This window comes from the organism of the source record quoted next, unplaced genomic scaffold, assembly GCF_019419815.1.
Source record: "Pyrus x bretschneideri cultivar Hongxiangsu unplaced genomic scaffold, Pyrus_bretschneideri_v1 Contig22, whole genome shotgun sequence".
Classification (NCBI taxonomy): Eukaryota; Viridiplantae; Streptophyta; class Magnoliopsida; order Rosales; family Rosaceae; genus Pyrus; species Pyrus x bretschneideri.
The window spans coordinates 6,310,777-6,327,872 of record NW_025999524.1 but is presented as its reverse complement, the minus strand read 5'-3'; the positions used below and the strand labels follow the sequence as shown (position 1 = coordinate 6,327,872).

Here is a 17,096-nt window from a genome sequence, read left to right as displayed (position 1 = left end):
GAGTTTTTGTTTCCTAAAAATCCTCAATATCTCATCAATGGGTGATAGAAGAAGGCGTAGTATGGCAATGCAGATGGCACAATACCAAGCAAGGATGGAGATTGAGGATGCAGAATTGTTCAATGCTGAAGTTGAACTATTCAACTCGTTTATGCAATCTGAGCACAATGGCGAATCTAGCCATCGTGGTTCTGTCACGGGGTGTTCATATGTGCAGCGTGATAGAGAAGAGTGTCATGATCGAATGATGAAAGATTATTTCATCGAGCGTCCGAGATTTCCTGCTCATGATTTTCGGAGGCGGTTTCGGATGAGGAGAGAGCTTTTTGAAAGCATCTTGAATGCAGTTGTCAATCATGACCACTACTTTGAACGGAGGGTAGATGCCACAGGCCGACAAGGTCTATCACCTCATCAGAAGCTCACATCTGCTTTTCGCATGCTAGCTAATGGATGCTCTGCAGACTCAACTGACGAGTATTGCCGCCTTGCAGAAAGTACTGCTATTGAGAACCTGAAGCGTTTCTATAAGGCAATTGAAGGCATATATGGAGCCACATACCTCCGCAACCCAAATCGTGCAGACTTGAAGAGGCTTCTACGCAAGGCAGAAAAAAGAGGCTTCCCTGGCATGATAGGAAGTCTCGATTGTATGCATTGGGAGTGGAAGAATTGTCCTACTGGTTGGGCTGGTTAATTCAAGGGCCGTCATGACAAGCCAACCATCGTGCTCGAGGCTGTGGCGTCTTACGACACATGGATTTGGCATGCTGTCTTCGGCGATCTTGGATCAAACAACGATATCAACGTTCTTTGGTCTTCTCCTTTATTCGATAATGTTGTCAATGGATGGGCACCAGAATTTCGGTACAAGGTAAATGGTAATAGGTATGAGCTAGGTTACTACCTAACTGATGGTATTTATCCTAGTTGGTCTACTTTTGTCAAAAGTTTTTCTCATCCCAATAGTGCAAAGAAGAAATTATATTCGCAGAGGCAAGAGTCTTACAGGAAGGATGTGGAGATAGCGTTTGGGATTCAACAAGCTCGATGGGCCATTGTTAGAGGGCCTGCACGATTTTGGCAGTCCGAAGACCTCCATTCAATCATGATGACGTGCATAATTTTGCACAACATGATTGTGGAAGATGAGTACATTGAAATTGAAGAAGATTCAGACGAAGATGTGAATGATGACCAACCAACACATGCAAGAGCTATTGCAAGAGATGTTGAATATCTCGCTCCAACCACATATGAGACCCGACAGGATAGGGTCACCTTGAGTGAGTATATGAGACGTTTAAATAGAATTCAAGTTCCTCAATGTCATGACACACTCCGTAAAGATTTGGTTGAGCATGTATGGCGCCGAGAAGGTGAACGTTGATGATGTTGGTTATGCATTTATGTAATAATTTTAAGTGTACTATGTTGTTATTTTCTAGTAATAAATTTAAGTGTCTTTTTGTGCAAAGTATTTTGTCTAGTACGTTGGATAAATGATAAAATGGAGGTTGAATTATTGAAGGCATCTATTCTACATCAAAGTGGGGAATAATAAGACATAAATTATTGGATAATTAATAAGACATAAATTATAATTCACAAACCACAATTAATAAACTTAATTAATAAAGTACATAATTAATAAACTTAATTAATAAAGCACATGATTAATAAACTTAATTAATAAAGCACATAATTAATAAAGCACATAATTCATACACTACATAAACTTAACAATCATATCCACTATCTTCACTTGGTGATGGACTTCGTTGAAATGTTGGGATATAGGGTTGAGAAGATTCATCATCTTGAAACATACTCCTTGAGGCAGACTTTCGCATAATTTCCTTTTGCTTACCACGTAAGTACTTCTTCCTCTATGGAGTGTATTGGTTGAGGTCCTTCATCATGAATTCAATTTCAAACCTATTTTCCTCCCTATCCGAGATTTCCTTCATTTGCAAACGCATTCGAGCCGCTTCTTCTTGGCGAGCGCTATGAGTCTCGTTCAATTTTGCCATTCCGGTATCAAAGTGTCCACTCATCAGATCTTGGGACTTCCCTTTTCTCTTTGCTTCATTTTGCTTATCTCTTCCTGGGGGCCTTGCAAAAGAAGGAGATGGGGTCATTTCATCGACACCTTCAGCAACACCTTCATCTCCGGCATTTGTCTGTGCAGTTTCACGTTGAAATAATCTTCCCCATTGTTGGTCCGCATCGGTTCCCCACCTTGGACAATCCTTGAGGATGTCCCAAGCATGTTGCAACTTAAAAACTTGATTTTTTGGTGTTACTCTTGTCTTGTAAATTTCCATTGCTTTGTCACCCTATGCAAAAAATACATAAAAATAATTAGTTGCAACATAATATTATGTACATGACAAATAAAATATCAAGAACAAAACTCACAATTTCTATGGCGCTCCTCCCACTAGCCATGCCAACCACGGCTCTCTCCAAGCTTCCCTTCCATAAAGTGCATGCTTTGTTGATAGTCTTCCACCGATCATAAACACCACCACCATCCCGCCTGCTACCATTGCAGTTTTCTTGAAACTTTGCAATGATTTTATCCCACAAAACCTTCTTATTTTGATTAGTGCCAACTGCACCATCTTCGCTAACAGAAACCCATGCCAAGCATAGAGCAACATCTTCCTCACAAGTCCAATTACGACCTCTAATATGCTCTCTTGCCATGTTGAACAATTTGGAAATGGAAAGAAATGGTAGAAAGATAAATTGGAAGAATTGTAAGAGAAATTTGAGTTTTGTGTGGATGTTTGAACAAATACATAGGTATTTATAGAGTTTTTGGGTGAATTTTGAGTTAAATAATTTTTTTTAATTATTTTAACTGTTAGATTTAAATTTGGGGCGTTAGATCTTTTTTTTACCGTTAGATTTGATTATATTTGATTTCAGCCGTTGGATTCAATGTATTTTAAAATAACATATTTTAAAAAATCAAATTTGAATTTGGACCGTTGGATTGCAAAAATAGCCGTTGGACTTCAGCTGGGTGGCCGACAACCCGCTGACAACGGGGCCCACCCTGTCGGGCACGGTCTGCAAGCGCTCCGCGTGGGGCGCGTACGAGAGTGAGCGGGCCGAGACTGGCCTTTGGGCCAGCGAGTCTAGTCGCGCGGGGGGGGGATGGAATCTGGGGGGAATTTGGCCCAACTTTAACATTTGGCATTTAGCCCAATGTTTTAGCATGGGTTGGAGATGGTTTGGGGGGGAAATTTGGCATTTAGCCCATTGTTGGAGATGGTCTAAGCCAAACAAAGGTCAAACCCGATATAAGCTCGAGTTGTTTCAAATTGATTTACATCCTCTTCTTATAGAGTGGTGCAACTTTGTAAATTCAATGCACAGATTAGTGTACTTAACCGTAATAATAAGTACAATTTAGTCACATAAAAAAATTGGGAGGGCGGAGTGCGTTTGGTACTGGTACATCACTGCATTTATAAGGGCAAGGGCTTAGTTTTAATTAGAAATCGAGGGCATCAAAGCAAACAGCCTTGGAGTTGGAACTTGGAACGTATAAGAGAGAGAGAGCGAGAGAGAGATGAAGCGGGGGAATTACAGGAATACCAAGGCGAAGAAAGCAACAGCAGCAGCAGAGAAGGATGAAGTTGAAGAGATGCTGCAAGCGGCAGAGGACCATTTGCTCCTGAATCTGTCCGTCGACTCTCACATGTCCCACCGCCGTGTTTCTCTCGACGACGATATCCAATGTCGCTTTCATGCCCTCAAACTCAAAATACCAGTGGAGTTGCTGCCGCCTCCAAATCCAAATCCAAATCTAATCGGACCAATTCCAATTCCATTCAAGGGGATGAGGAACTAAAGGCAGTCCTCGGCGACGACCTTTCCGCCAGATACGCCGCTCTCAAGTCTTCATTGCCAACGGCCCCTGCAACGCCCTCCTCCTTCTGTACCACCATCGCCGGAGGATGAAGTTGAAAAGTTGATGCGTTGGGCCAAGGACGCCGCTCGCCTCGACCCTTCTCCACCTTCTGATTCCGATGACGACCAGGACAAGTCTGAATCTGACTCCGACAGCGACGGCAACAATAGGAAGGGGAATCGGATAGGACCCGTTTGTAAATAAATTTTTTGTTTTGTGTTGGTCCGCTGTTTGAATTGAATTGATACATACATATGTATGAATAAATGAAACATTGTTGGTTGCAAATGAAACATACGAATCTGACATTAGTGCATGCGATACGACGTTGTTCTTCTTTGTGAAAGAAAGCAGTAATCGACAAAACCAACAAAGACAATGATGTATGTGAAGTACCAAAGACAAGGAAAAAATAAAAAATAACAATCATAAAAATGTCTTCCTTCACTAGTCTGTCCATTACATTTGCGTTTAATTGTCAAGCAGCTCTATAAAATAAATAAATCCTCCTTCAAAATGGCTCCAGATAACCAACCGAGCCAGCCATGGGATCGCGGGAGCATGCACTATGGAATGTATTTTCATATTTTGGAAGGGCACCAAACCCACCCCACCACACCACACCCACCCAAACCCACCCCACCCCCCACCCCCCCCTTCTCGTGTTTGGGTTGAATCAGTCTCTTTCATACTCTAGCTCCATCATATCAACAAACAATAACAAAACCAACGAAGATTTTGAACTCTACCGCATCCTGCAACTATAATGTTATTAAAACAATAAGACAAGAGAATCACTAATGAGATTAACGGAACTCATCATGGTAATAGTCCTCTTCCTCATCGTCATTGAAAATAGCGCTATAAAATACATATGGGTTCTCTATCATCTCTCCCAGCGTTAGTCGCCCGTCTTTATCTGTATCAGCCTGCAGTTCACAAATTTGTCGATTAAGGGCAGCACAAGATATTTACTATCAAACTTCATTTGATGTCTTCAGTGACAGAAGAATGGCAAGATTGCAAATTAATGCCTACTTGCTAATCGGCTGATAATTCCACCCTCTTATAAGGTAAATTTCTACGAGCATGATGACAATACGTGACTAGAGAATCCGAATACCAACATATAGAGATCATGCCCAGTCTATAATCTACAAGCAATTTTAAAAGTTGATCTCCAAATTGCCTCTTCTAGTGCAAGATAAATCAACAGACTTTGACACTTGAAGATGCTCTGATAGAATAAAGAAAGTGATCAGCTCTCAACACTGTTATGTATAAATTCACAAACCTTAATTTATTGTTTTGAAATTATTAACTCATCTTATTAGGCAAGGAAAGGAATAGGAAGCCCTTGCTACACGGTGGGAGGAGACCAGGTTCCACAAAAAGAGGGCAACTAGAAAAGAAAATACTTTTCATTGTAAAAATGAATACCTGTGATATAATGTAATCTGCTTGTTGTTTTGCATAGTAATGTTCTGATGGATGTATCTTTCCAATAATAGGGAGTATTTCCTCATCTGACAAATACCTGTGGATATGCAAGATGGAAACAAGTAAAATCATCATGAAAAGGGAAACCCTCTGATAATTACACAAATAAAAGCAGCTTAAAAGTACCCGTCGCCATCTTTGTCAAGCTGAGCAAACAAATTTTTGGCTGGGGACTCCAAATCATCAGACTGATGGGTGGAATTGTGATTTTGTTCATCATAGTTCCTCACCAAATCAAAGAGGCCATGGAAGAATTCTTTGAAGTTAATCTTTTCATCTTTGTCAGTGTCCCTTTCCCTAAGGAGGTAAAGGAGCATTCAGACAACTAGAGAAGCTAAGCAACCATGTTAGAATGACATCACGCAATGACAAATAAGATGATGTGCAAGGGAAAATGATAAAATACTATAAAAAAAAAAAAAAAAAAGCTGGTAAAAAGGAACCATCCATCTCAACTAGTCAGTCCCTGGTTCCTAACTTCCCACATCAGTAGATGTTTCTTTTTCTCTTTTTGGTTCTGATATCAGATGATTTTAGTCCAGGAGAAACCCAAAATTATAAAAATCGAAGTAAGAGAAACTTCAGTCCGTTGCTTGCAAACTTCCTTGTCAGGGTGCCTACCTCTGACCTACAAACTGATATCCTAGAAATAGATATTGCTCATATGGATATGGACAACCAGAATTTCAGAGATGGGAAATCAATACTACCTTACTTCCTCCTTGCACAACCACTTAAGTAGCTTCGGGTTTTTGCTATCAGCTGGGTGTAGAAAGCTAGAAAAGGACGAAGAGAAAAAGCACCAACATCAAGTTAAAGAAGGTATTCGAAAGGATATTATGTACAAGGAAGTTGAGAGACAGGTAGAAGCTCACTCATTGAACTCAGTTATATTAAGAAGACCATCTCCATTCGCATCGGATGCATTAAAATGTTCCTCTTTCCACCAACCCATATCATAGCCAAAGGAGATGTTATCTGGCGCATGGAACATGAATTGAATCAGTGACAAGGAGAATATGAAAACATACAAATATCTAGTTGAGGATGACCTACTCCTAGATAACAATTGACCACCCTGTTTCACCAGATACAACTTTCCTTCTTCCCACCCATATTACCGCCGTTGGAGCATTAGTACTAGGAACTGAACAACATTCCAACACATTACAGAATGACACACTAGTTTTACTTAAATTCAAGCTGTTTCTACCGAAAACCAAAAACCACAAATTCCATATAGCATAGCCATGGATTGAATTTCGCTTTTCAGCAATTAATAAAGCCAATGTAACAGAACAAGATATGAGAAATAACCAAACATATGCAACAACTTGCAAAGACAAAACCTGCATTCTGAACCCAACTGGGGGGCTGATACTCGGCAAAGGAAACAAAGCCATCACGATTCTTGTCGTGAAGCTCCATATCCCTCTGAGTTCGATGCAAGACTTCCCTCTGAGCCTGGTTCAAGTTCCACTGAGTCAACTCGTCCTCGGTGACGAATCCATCAGCCGGGTCGACATCAACCTTTGGAAACAACAAAAGCAACCTGTTGGTGACGTTGAACCTGTCCTCATTGTTCAAGTAATCCTCAGCGTCCATGTAGTCTTCCCACTCGGGCTGAGACTCGGCGGCGGGTGCGGAGTCGTGGGAGGCGTTGAAGGCATGATCGAAGTGCTGCTGCTCCCACTTACGGTCCTCGCGGCGGCGCTCAATGTCAGCGACGAGGGGGTCGAAGGGGATCGGGTTATGGTGGTGGAGGGGGGGAGCAAAGGTGAAGTTGGAGCGGAGCTTGAGGCGGCGGTGGCGGTGGTTGCCGGGTTTCTTTGGGGAGTGGGAGATGAGCAAGAGGACAAGGAATGCAATTGCTATGTATATGATTACTGAGACGGACGCCCTCACCATTGGAACTCTGACGGTGAAATTGGAACGAATCGCTCACTGTGAGTGCACCACTAGTATTTGGAAATTTGACTGACTAGTATATCATATGGACTAGACTGGGAGAAGAATCTGGAGAGAAGACAAGAGAATCGGAGAAGAGGAGGACAAGACTGATTCAATTTAATTATTTATTCAAATGAATGAATGAACTTGCGGATCTGGTCTGCCTCTGCCCGTCTGCCGCCACGCAACCCAGCCTACCATCCCTCCCACTCGAAGTTTTAATTATTATTTTATTTTATTTTATCAAGTTATAGCGTTAATAAATTAGGTGTTAAATTAGCAATCGATCGAGTTTGAAACAAAATCGTCACGCAACATCTTTCCGTTACCTTGTAAAAAGATCGCTTGCAATTTTAATTATTAATAAGGAAATTTTAACGAAAACTCGCGATACTGTTTACTTTAATAAAACTCATATAACCAAGCCTATAAGTATTTCCTGGTGTTCCTGGACGATGAAGCCCAACCCAAACCAGACAGATCCAATTCCAACCCAGCAGAATTCCGACTGGGGATCTGGGATCATTATTATTATTTTTTATTTTCTTTAAACAAAAAGAAAAGAAATTAAAAAAATAAGTTTAAGACAAGAAAGGAGGAGGAGAGGAAGTGACGGAAGCTTGGAATGAGAGGATCTAACGGAAACTAGTGGAGTCTAATCGACGCCGTTTGGTTGCAGCGAAAGAAGAAGAGCGAAGAGCGAAGGGAAGGAGGGATGCTGAAATTCTTGAAGGGAGTGGTGGGCGGATCGGGGACTGGACCCAAAGATCTGCCCTACAACATCGGCGATCCTTACCCCTGTGCTTGGGGCTCTTGGACTCACTTCCGAGGCACCTCCAAGGTCTGCTTCTCTCACTCCTCTCTCTCTCTCTCTCTCTCTCTCTCTATGTGTGTGTATATACAAACAAAATTTCATGATTCCAACGGTGGATGTGGACGAGTCATGACTGGATCTGAGGGAGGGTGATTGTTTATTTGGGACGAAGAAATTCGAATGAAATCATTTTTTTTTTTTTCTTCCAATTGTTTGTTGTAAACTGTCCAGGACGATGGGTCTCCGGTTTCCATATTCTCTATATCTGGAAGTAATGCTCAGGATGGCCATTTGGCCGCTGCTCGCAATGGCGTCAAGCGTCTCCGCACTGTGAGTTTCTCTTTCGTTTTGCTCTTCACAATTTCATATGCAAAATTGCAAATGCAGCAGCAATTGTTCATTTCATTTTGCTGATTTGCTTGTCTACTTTCAGGTCAGACACCCAAACATCTTATCATTTCTTCACAGTATTGAGGCTGAAACTGTGGATGCTTCTTCTGCCACCAAGCAAATTATCTATATCGTTACCGAGCCTGTTATGCCCCTCTCTGATAAGATCAAGGAGCTCAATTTACAAGGTATCCAAAGGTATTTCCAAACATAATCTATCCGCTCTTTTTCCCGTCTACTTGTTCAATTTGTTTCACTACGAAAATCTTTTTATTTCTTTACATTATTGCAGATGCAAATCATAGAAAATGGATGCTGAAATTGTCGCTAGAATTCACTTCATCATTTTTTTCCTTGATGTTAGGGATGAGTATTTCGCATGCGGACTGCACCAGATAGCGAAGGCTGTCAGTTTCTTGAATAATGATTGTAAACTTGTAAGTTTTTGTAATTGGCATTACTAGTATTTTGAATGTGGAGTGCACCATATAGCTAATTCTCATATATGATTTTCAGTTGTAGTAATACTGTTTGACTAGCTTTTGGACAATACAGGTTCATGCCAACGTTTGCTTGGCCAGTGTCGTTGTAACTCAAACTTTGGACTGGAAGCTACATGCTTTTGATGTACTATCTGAGTTTGATGGCGGCAATGAGGCTTCTGCCGGACAAATGCTGGTATGCATGTCTTCCATTGTGATTCATCATTGTAGAGCCTGATTAATTCAACTTATTTCCTTGTTAAATTTTATTGAATTCTCCCCGCTTTTGTTTCTTTAACTATTGTTTTAAAGTTTACCTGCTTCACCGATATGGGAGGGCTTACATTTTTAAACTTTGGTTATATCTTTTTTTCTTGTTTGAATAGCTATGGATGAAATGGTGTTTGTTTCCACTAAGATAATTTCTTGTGGATATTTGTGCTAAAAAATTCTTAGGAATAGTAAGAAGTTCGATATGTTTCTCATTAGTTCTTATCTTCCGTCAGCAATTTGCCTGGCTTGTTGGACCACAATACAAACCCATGGAGTTACTTAAGTCTGATTGGGCTGCAATCAGAAAGTCTCCACCATGGGCTATTGATTCTTGGGGCTTGGGTAAGTCTGCTGCTATCTGTTTCTCAAAACATGATTATTGGTTTGTTAGTTCCACTTGACCTCTTAATGTTGAACTTAATTGATTCTTTCGTGGGGATGTAGAATGAATTTGAGCCCCTCGTAGAAGGTTCATCCTTGTTTTTCTTCATTGTCCCATTGTTTGACGATAAGGTATGGATTGTACTGGAAAGCAAGGCCGAGTTCGGTCTTGTGAATTTTTGTTTATGGAGGTATTTTGTGCTTTTGGTGGAGAGAAAAAGGCTAGTGTGGGTTTTTAATGTGTTGCCAAAGGACAATATTTTGGGTTGTTTAGTTGGAAACGATTGGGAGGTTTTTTTTGGCAGAAGGTGGAAGGAAGTGGATTGTCGTGGGGAATTTTGTCTCTTTTTATTTTCTTTGGTATATATTGAATTTTGATATATTCCATCTTATTATCTTAACTTGGATTGGAAGGCTGATACATGTTTAGTCAATTAGAGTTTGAAGGCTTTTTGTTTTCTAATTTGCTGATGTTGTACTGCTAATGTTTTCGTGTATTGGCTTTGATTATATTTTCAGTGAATGCTGGTTGGTTTATCTTAATATAGTTAATATATTTATAGTAAAATATGTTGAATCATGTGATGTTTTGTTGCTGAACTGCCAGTGGAATACACTAATCTTGAAAATCTAAATTCTTTAATTGAACTGATAGGCTGCCTTATATACGAGCTCTTCTCCGGTCTGAAATTAAGCAAAACAGAGGAACTACGCAACACGGCTTCTATTCCAAAGGTTCGTAGTCTTCTACTGTCAGCATGAGTCAACGATGACCTTATTCTTTTTAGGGATCAACTTAATTTTAACCCCTAAGGTTTGGTAGTGGTTTTCAAATTTTTTTTTCTTTTCAGAAGAACGATAAAATTTGATTAAAGCATAACATGAATTATAAAAAAGTGGATAAGAAATCCACCATCTAGCAAAACTAGCTAAGACCTCTCAAGTAGATCTATTTACAAGTAACTAATTGATGCCCAGAAGGCTGCCCACGAGTTATGAATTTGGCAATTTGCACCCTGAAGTTATAAAATGACATCATTTTAAAACTTCCTGTCAGGAAAACTGTTTGTTTTCCGTTCAATTGGTGATGTGGCACTTTTGGGACCCATTTTTATGCAGACCTGGGGAATAAATATAGTAAACAAGTATTTTAAAAGCACAAAAAGGGGTACGCAGTTCCCACATCATCAATTTAATATCATTTGTAAATAAATTACTAAAACGGAAATGTCATGGCCCATTTTGAAGACAACCCCAAACCATAGGGGTAAAATGTGGTTGATCTTTTCAATCTCTCATGAACACCACCATGTTAACTAAAGATTTTGCAAGTGCCTGACATCTGTTTGTTTCCATGGGCTTAATCTTTTTGAAGATTCATTTTCATTTGCATCTCTCTATTTTCTTGTCTCACAGTCTCTGCTTCCAGATTATCAGCGGCTCTTGAGTTCCACGCCTTCTCGTAGGTTGAATACATCGAAGCTTGTAGAAAATAGTGGTGATCTTTCTTTCTCAACTCAAGTTAATTTCTTTTAATGTTTGTGGGAATTTATAGTCTTGACTCTTGAGAATGTCAGTCTCCTTCGTGGTCTGAGGACTGATTGGCATTTATGAAACTATGATCTTTGCTCCTTCTATTGTTTATACATTGGTGGTTTAACAATCTTATGTCTCATAGTGTTTTTGTTCACGTATATTTCACTAACTGTTGCAACAAATGTACTGGCAGAATATTTTCAAAATAAGCTAGTGGATACAATACATTTCATGGAAATTCTAAATCTGAAAGATAGTGTTGAGAAGGATACCTTCTTCCGCAAGCTTCCAAATTTAGCGGAGCAGCTACCTCGCCAGATTGTGCTGAAAAAGGTGTGTTTTCCGAATTATTATATGATTTTGAACTTCAAAATATATAACAAACCTTTTTGTTATCAAATTATAATCCTACCTTCTGGTTTCTACAGTTGCTTCCTTTATTGGCTTCTGCCCTTGAATTTGGTTCAGCTGCTGCACCTGCTTTGACGGCTTTGTTGAAAATGGGTTCCTGGCTTTCAACCGAAGAATTCAGTGTGAAGGTTACTGTTTCAGTATTCTGCGTTGACCTATATTTCATGAATGTTGTTTACTTAAATTTCTACTTGAATGTGGAAGCTTCGTTTATCCTTTGTTAGTTGTTTTTATTTTTACAGTTGTAATCATCTGACTTGGGTTTATGTCTTGCCTATACATTTAGGTGCTGCCAACAATTGTGAAGCTGTTTGCTTCCAATGACCGAGCTATTCGAGTTGGACTTTTGCAACATATTGATCAGTTTGGAGAATCATTATCAGCACAAATTGTTGATGAGCAAGTATGCAGTCAATGATAGTTGGATTTTATTAAAGACTGGTAGATTTAGATTGATTCATTCCTAGTTTGCAGGTTCTAAATTTGCATGTGATGCTTGAAATTAGGTTTACCCCCACGTTGCTACTGGGTTCACTGACACATCTGCTTTTCTCCGGGAACTGACTTTGAAGTCGATGCTTGTTCTAGCTCCTAAGGTTAGTGCACCTAATTTTATGGTTGTATGATTCTCACTTTGTATAATTTATATTCTCAAAAGCCACTGTTAATATGATTTGAATCTCAAAAACACGGTGCTTAAGTGTTAGTATTTTATATAGAATGGTTTACTCCATACCATTTTAAAGATATAGGTCAATCTTTGTGTGGAGCCTAGGTTTAGAGGTCATTCTAGTTTCAAATTATGTGATTATTCTCATCTAATCGGTTTGTCTTTCTACTTTGTAGCTTTCTCAACGCACCATTTCAGGGTCCTTGTTGAAGTATCTTTCAAAGTTACAGGTATTAACTTCTGAACTAATAACCTTGACTTGCCATTGAAATGAATGTTTGCAGCGTTTATTTTCACACTATGTCTCTTCAAGTCGATTATTTTGAAGATTATTTTTGTGAGTGCATGTGTTTAGAATGTAGAATATAGCCATTCTCTGACATTAAGTATTTTATTCTTTTAATTTCTTCCTGTTTTGTAGGTTGATGAAGAACCAGCAATTAGAACGAACACCACTATATTACTAGGGAACATTGCATCCCACCTGAATGATGGGGTTAGTGTCATCTATTTGCCACATTTACTGTTTCTAATTTTTTTTCTTCTCTTCAGTGATAGAATGGTCCTATTGGTTAATTTCTAATTTTTCAACAGATTTTGATAAAATATTTGCTTGTCCTAAGATGATTGGGTTCATATTTAAATGCAGACAAGGAAAAGAGTGTTGATTAATGCTTTTACTGCCCGTGCATTACGTGATACTTTCTCACCTGCCCGAGGAGCAGGTACTAGAATTTTCAATTTTTCCATGCCTTTTTTTACTACATTCTTTTTTGAATCATGTTTTAGTTTTTCCTCATATTAAACTTGTTCTTTTCCTCTGTTTTGTACATGTGTCAACACTTGGATTCTATGATCAATGTGAAAATTGTGGCAGGTATAATGGCTTTGTGTGCTACCAGTTCTTATTATGATATCACTGAGATTGCAACTCGGATTCTCCCAAATGTTGTTATTCTTACCATTGATCCTGATAAGTAAGTATGCTGCAGATGATTTGTACATTATTTCTCTCTCTGGATTTTTTTGAAGCATGCTTTATGTTATTATTGAGGGTGTTTTCATGTTCTATGGCATGCTAACAGTCTGTACATATTGATACCTTATATGTACCTTACAAAATCTTCTCTTGATCTGGGTTGTTTTGAAATCACATTTAACTACTCTGAGGTAGGCGTTTGCTGTATTTAAAAAACATTGAAATAACATTTGCAGTTATAACAGAATCTTGTAAGATTCTGTTTCTTGTCACAAAGATATTTTAAGGTCATCTTCTTATTAATGTTAGTATTCATAATTATCTTTGGACAGTTTCTTTAGTCTTTTGTTCTGAATAACTGTATATTCCTATTACTTTTTTGAGTAGCAAGTAATAATTTGTCTATATATTGGAATACCAAGGAGATATTTCCTTAAGAAACTTTGCTTTTCCTTCCCTATTGTTAAGCCAATTACAGGGTCTAGTCATTGCTTGGGTGAATGCCTGTGTGTTGTGTGATCTAAGTAGACTTTTTAGACAAGTTTACAATATCACTTGTACAACACTTGGATCAGCATATGATGCACTCAGAGTGGGATGGGATCAATTGTGCACCGAATATTTGTGTATCACCAAGAATTTTGTTGATAAATCTTAAGGGGCCAAAAAAAAAAAGGAAAAGCTTGAGGGGAAAAGAGAAATTTAGATTGCATTTTGTACTGTCATACTTTATTAATGGAATCCTTGTAACAGGAATTATACCTTTTTTTCCCTTTGGTGCAGTGATGTTCGATCAAAGGCATTTCAAGCAGTTGATCAATTTTTACAAATAGTGAAGCAATCCTATGAAAAGGTGTGTTGGAATTACCTTGTGTATATGACGTTTGCAAATTTCTCATGAATTGAGTTATCATTTTTCTGTTCACATGCCACATATGATCCAACATGTGGTGTGTGATGTTGACCTTGCTACAATTTTTGGTGTTCCATCATAATTTCATCACTTGTTATCGTATGCCATCGTCTTGTGTGGTTTTCATGGTGCTTATTTGTATCAGTGAATAAATATTATTTGCAAAGGCAAATAAGTATGTATGATAGCAGAATCATTAGAGGATAAGGCTCAGAGGAAGTTTCAGAAGCCTGATGCTCCATATCTTCGTGTTTGTCAATACTGTGTCATATTGATAATCTGTTAATTTTTGTGCTCTTTTGTGGTCAATGTAGACTGATGCAGGAGATACTGCCGGTGTTGGAATCTCATCACTACCAGGAAATGCTAGTTTACTGGGGTGAGTTGCTTAGGAAACTTTTCAGCATATTATGATTTACAATTAGTTTATGGGGATTGAACCAAATGAAGCTGAATAGAAAGAAAAAGGTTCTTTCTGAGAGCTTAGTCTTAACGTATGTTTAAATTATCATGCAGATGGGCAATGAGCTCCTTGACTCTCAAGGGTAAACCTTCTGAACAAGCTCCACTTGCTCCTGTAAATACCAGTGCATCTCTTACTAAAACAACTTCTAATGCAAGCTCAGGTACACATATTGATAACTTGGATTCTTTAAATGTGTTTAGCTTGTTGGAGAATCAACAACCATGCTAAGAATGTTGAATGCTGGAGATCCAATAATAAAAGGGGGGTGTGGGTGGAAGGAGAGGGAATTGTGTTCGTTTGTTGGTTTCCATATCTATTTTGTTTCTACCTCAACTACATAAGAGATCAGAACAATTTCTTATTAAAAAAATGGATAGACAGGCCAATAATACTTTTTTGGGTTCCACTTCTTACATTGTTATTATCTTGAAATCCTAGTGGTGGATACTCCAAGCACGGCGCCCTGCCCACATAAGTTCGACAACAGATTTTGCCGATCAACGTATACCTGATTCCCCAACATCTACAGATGGCTGGGGAGAACTTGAAAATGGAACCCACGAAGAGAATGAAAGTGACAAGGATGGGTGGGATGATGTTGAACCCCTGGAAGAGCCAAAACCATCTCCTGTTCTTGCGAGTATTCAAGCAGCTCAAAAGCGGCCGGTCTCACAAGCTGCTTTGCAGCCTAAACAAGGTAATTGAAATTATGTATCAAAAATGGCATTTTTTTAGCTTCTGCTGTTATGCATTTACATCTGAATGAATGTAAAATATTGCAGAAATGTGTAAAAGTTACTGGTTACAATAAAAGAGTAAAAATGCAGTGTACTGTTTTGAATTTCGAATGTACCTAAACCGATGATAATTGTCTTGTGGTGGATAAATCATATATCTTTTTTTAGAATGAAGTATTTGCTGATTATATTGCATGCCTCCACAATGGCCTACAAAGTGTCAACATTGGTAGAAGTTTAATATTGCTTTTACGTTTTTTCCTTTTCTAGTTCATCTAAGTTTGTATGCAGTCCGTCTTCGTTAATCGCTCATTCAGTAATATAATTGTGGTGTTAATTAACTGGAAGGTTTTTGTATTAATTTGTAGCAACAAGTTTGAGATCGAAAAACACAGCCAAGGCACCAAGAACAAACGAAGATGATGATTCATGGGGCTCGATTGCCGCCCCTGCACCAAGAACAGTTTCAAAACCAATGAATGTGAAAGCAAGTGCAGCAGTTGATGATGATGATCCATGGGCTGCGATTGCCGCTCCCCCACCCTCTACCAAGGCAAAGCCTCTATCAGTAGCCAAAGGCCGAGGAGCGAAACCTGCTGCTCCAAAATTGGGCGCACAGAGGATAAACCGGACGCCTTCGTCGGGGGTGTAAATTACACAAAATACGGAGAGAAGATTTTGGTGGCTGGTGTTCATGTTATCATTGGTGCCAACTCGTATTAATTGATTTGTAATGATATTCACTTGATTGTTTTGGTTTTACAGCTGCCATTCTGTTTAGGATGGAGGTGCACCTACTCCTACTACTAGTTGCAGGGGAAGTTAAACTAAACTGGCTATCAATTTTTGGGCCTGTAAAGCAAATTGGTGACGTGTAATTTATCACATTCTTCTTTGTAGTCAAAATGCTTAGGGGAAGTTTTCTACCCATATCACATTCATGGCTCTGATTTTTTGACAATTTCTCTATTTTTTTTCCCGTGGGAAATGCTTAACGGCCCACCCCATGACACTTGGCCCAATACGTTGCACATGTATCTATCTGGATAGTGTTTGTTTACCAAAAGAAAATAAAAGAAGGTATATATATACGTGCGTCAGATTATTTCTCTTGGGAAAACCTACATCTACGTAAAATGCAGAATTGAACAATTTGTTGTCTAAAATTGACCACAAAGTTGAAGCGGGGGGCCATGCCAGGGCCAAAGATGTCCTCTGCTGTGCTTTATACAACCGCCGCAATTTATGATTTGCAAAATTGAGAGCAAGGGGCCACATTGGGTGGGTCTCAATTAAAATCATGTGCTTGCTTAACTTTTCAACTTTCAAGCTGTTTTCTTGTGTCTACTATGGTATTTTACCGTAGTAGTATATGTGCTTGCCGATCTCTCCTACAAGGAAAACAAGATCCCAATCAGATGGAGCAGACAGAGTCACAGGGGGCACAAAAAAAAATAGAAAAAGGGAAAGAGCGAAAGTAATATATCATTTTAAGCGATTGTGAAGTTGGGAAAAAAGGGAAAGTTGGGTGATTTTTATTTTTATTTTTTTGGTAAAAAAAGTTGGGTGATTTTTTGCCATCAAAGGAAACTTAGATTGTGGGATGAGAGATATTTATCCAAAAATTAGAAAGAGGATAAATCTGTAAAATGATATTATTAACAAA

At 38.9% G+C, this 17,096-nt stretch overlaps 4 protein-coding genes across 5 annotated transcripts; 3 read left to right on the top strand and 1 right to left on the bottom strand.

The window, feature by feature from the left end:
• The first annotated feature begins 61 nt into the window (after positions 1 to 61).
• Positions 62 to 1,065, top strand: LOC103943275. Its single transcript, XM_009353524.3, has 3 exons — positions 62 to 607; positions 704 to 874; positions 970 to 1,065. The coding sequence occupies exons 1-3, from the start codon at positions 62 to 64 to the stop codon at positions 1,063 to 1,065; spliced, it is 813 nt and encodes a 270-aa protein (XP_009351799.3).
• Positions 1,066 to 3,378: 2,313 nt separating this feature from the next.
• Positions 3,379 to 4,249, top strand: LOC103943274. The gene is given in 1 exon segment (XM_009353523.3): positions 3,379 to 4,249. A coding segment is annotated over 1 exon segment (546 nt). The 5' UTR covers positions 3,379 to 3,586; the 3' UTR covers positions 4,133 to 4,249.
• Positions 4,250 to 4,341: 92 nt separating this feature from the next.
• On the bottom strand, positions 4,342 to 7,570 carry LOC103943234 (calumenin). Of its 2 annotated transcripts, none has more exons than XM_009353480.3 (6): positions 6,778 to 7,565; positions 6,304 to 6,406; positions 6,139 to 6,204; positions 5,555 to 5,725; positions 5,369 to 5,465; positions 4,342 to 4,857 (listed from the first exon to the last, which is right to left on the bottom strand). In XM_009353480.3, the coding sequence occupies exons 1-6, from the start codon at positions 7,334 to 7,336 to the stop codon at positions 4,735 to 4,737; spliced, it is 1,119 nt and encodes a 372-aa protein (XP_009351755.1). In that variant the 5' UTR covers positions 7,337 to 7,565; the 3' UTR covers positions 4,342 to 4,734. The 2 variants fall into 2 exon arrangements, with proteins under 2 accessions (XP_009351755.1, XP_048440670.1); XM_048584713.1 differs by lacking the exon at positions 4,342 to 4,857 and adding an exon at positions 4,889 to 5,165 and having other exon boundaries at positions 6,778 to 7,570.
• Positions 7,571 to 7,858: 288 nt separating this feature from the next.
• On the top strand, positions 7,859 to 16,367 carry LOC103943233 (probable inactive serine/threonine-protein kinase scy1). Its single transcript, XM_009353479.3, is given in 22 exon segments — positions 7,859 to 8,219; positions 8,424 to 8,522; positions 8,626 to 8,780; positions 8,947 to 9,019; positions 9,138 to 9,260; positions 9,571 to 9,679; positions 10,374 to 10,453; positions 11,135 to 11,216; positions 11,448 to 11,587; positions 11,683 to 11,793; positions 11,952 to 12,068; positions 12,172 to 12,261; positions 12,512 to 12,565; positions 12,757 to 12,831; positions 12,985 to 13,060; positions 13,213 to 13,312; positions 14,098 to 14,167; positions 14,542 to 14,606; positions 14,744 to 14,853; positions 15,132 to 15,154; positions 15,156 to 15,390; positions 15,799 to 16,367. Coding segments are annotated over 22 exon segments (2,397 nt in total). The 5' UTR covers positions 7,859 to 8,093; the 3' UTR covers positions 16,083 to 16,367.
• The last annotated feature ends 729 nt before the right edge of the window (positions 16,368 to 17,096 follow it).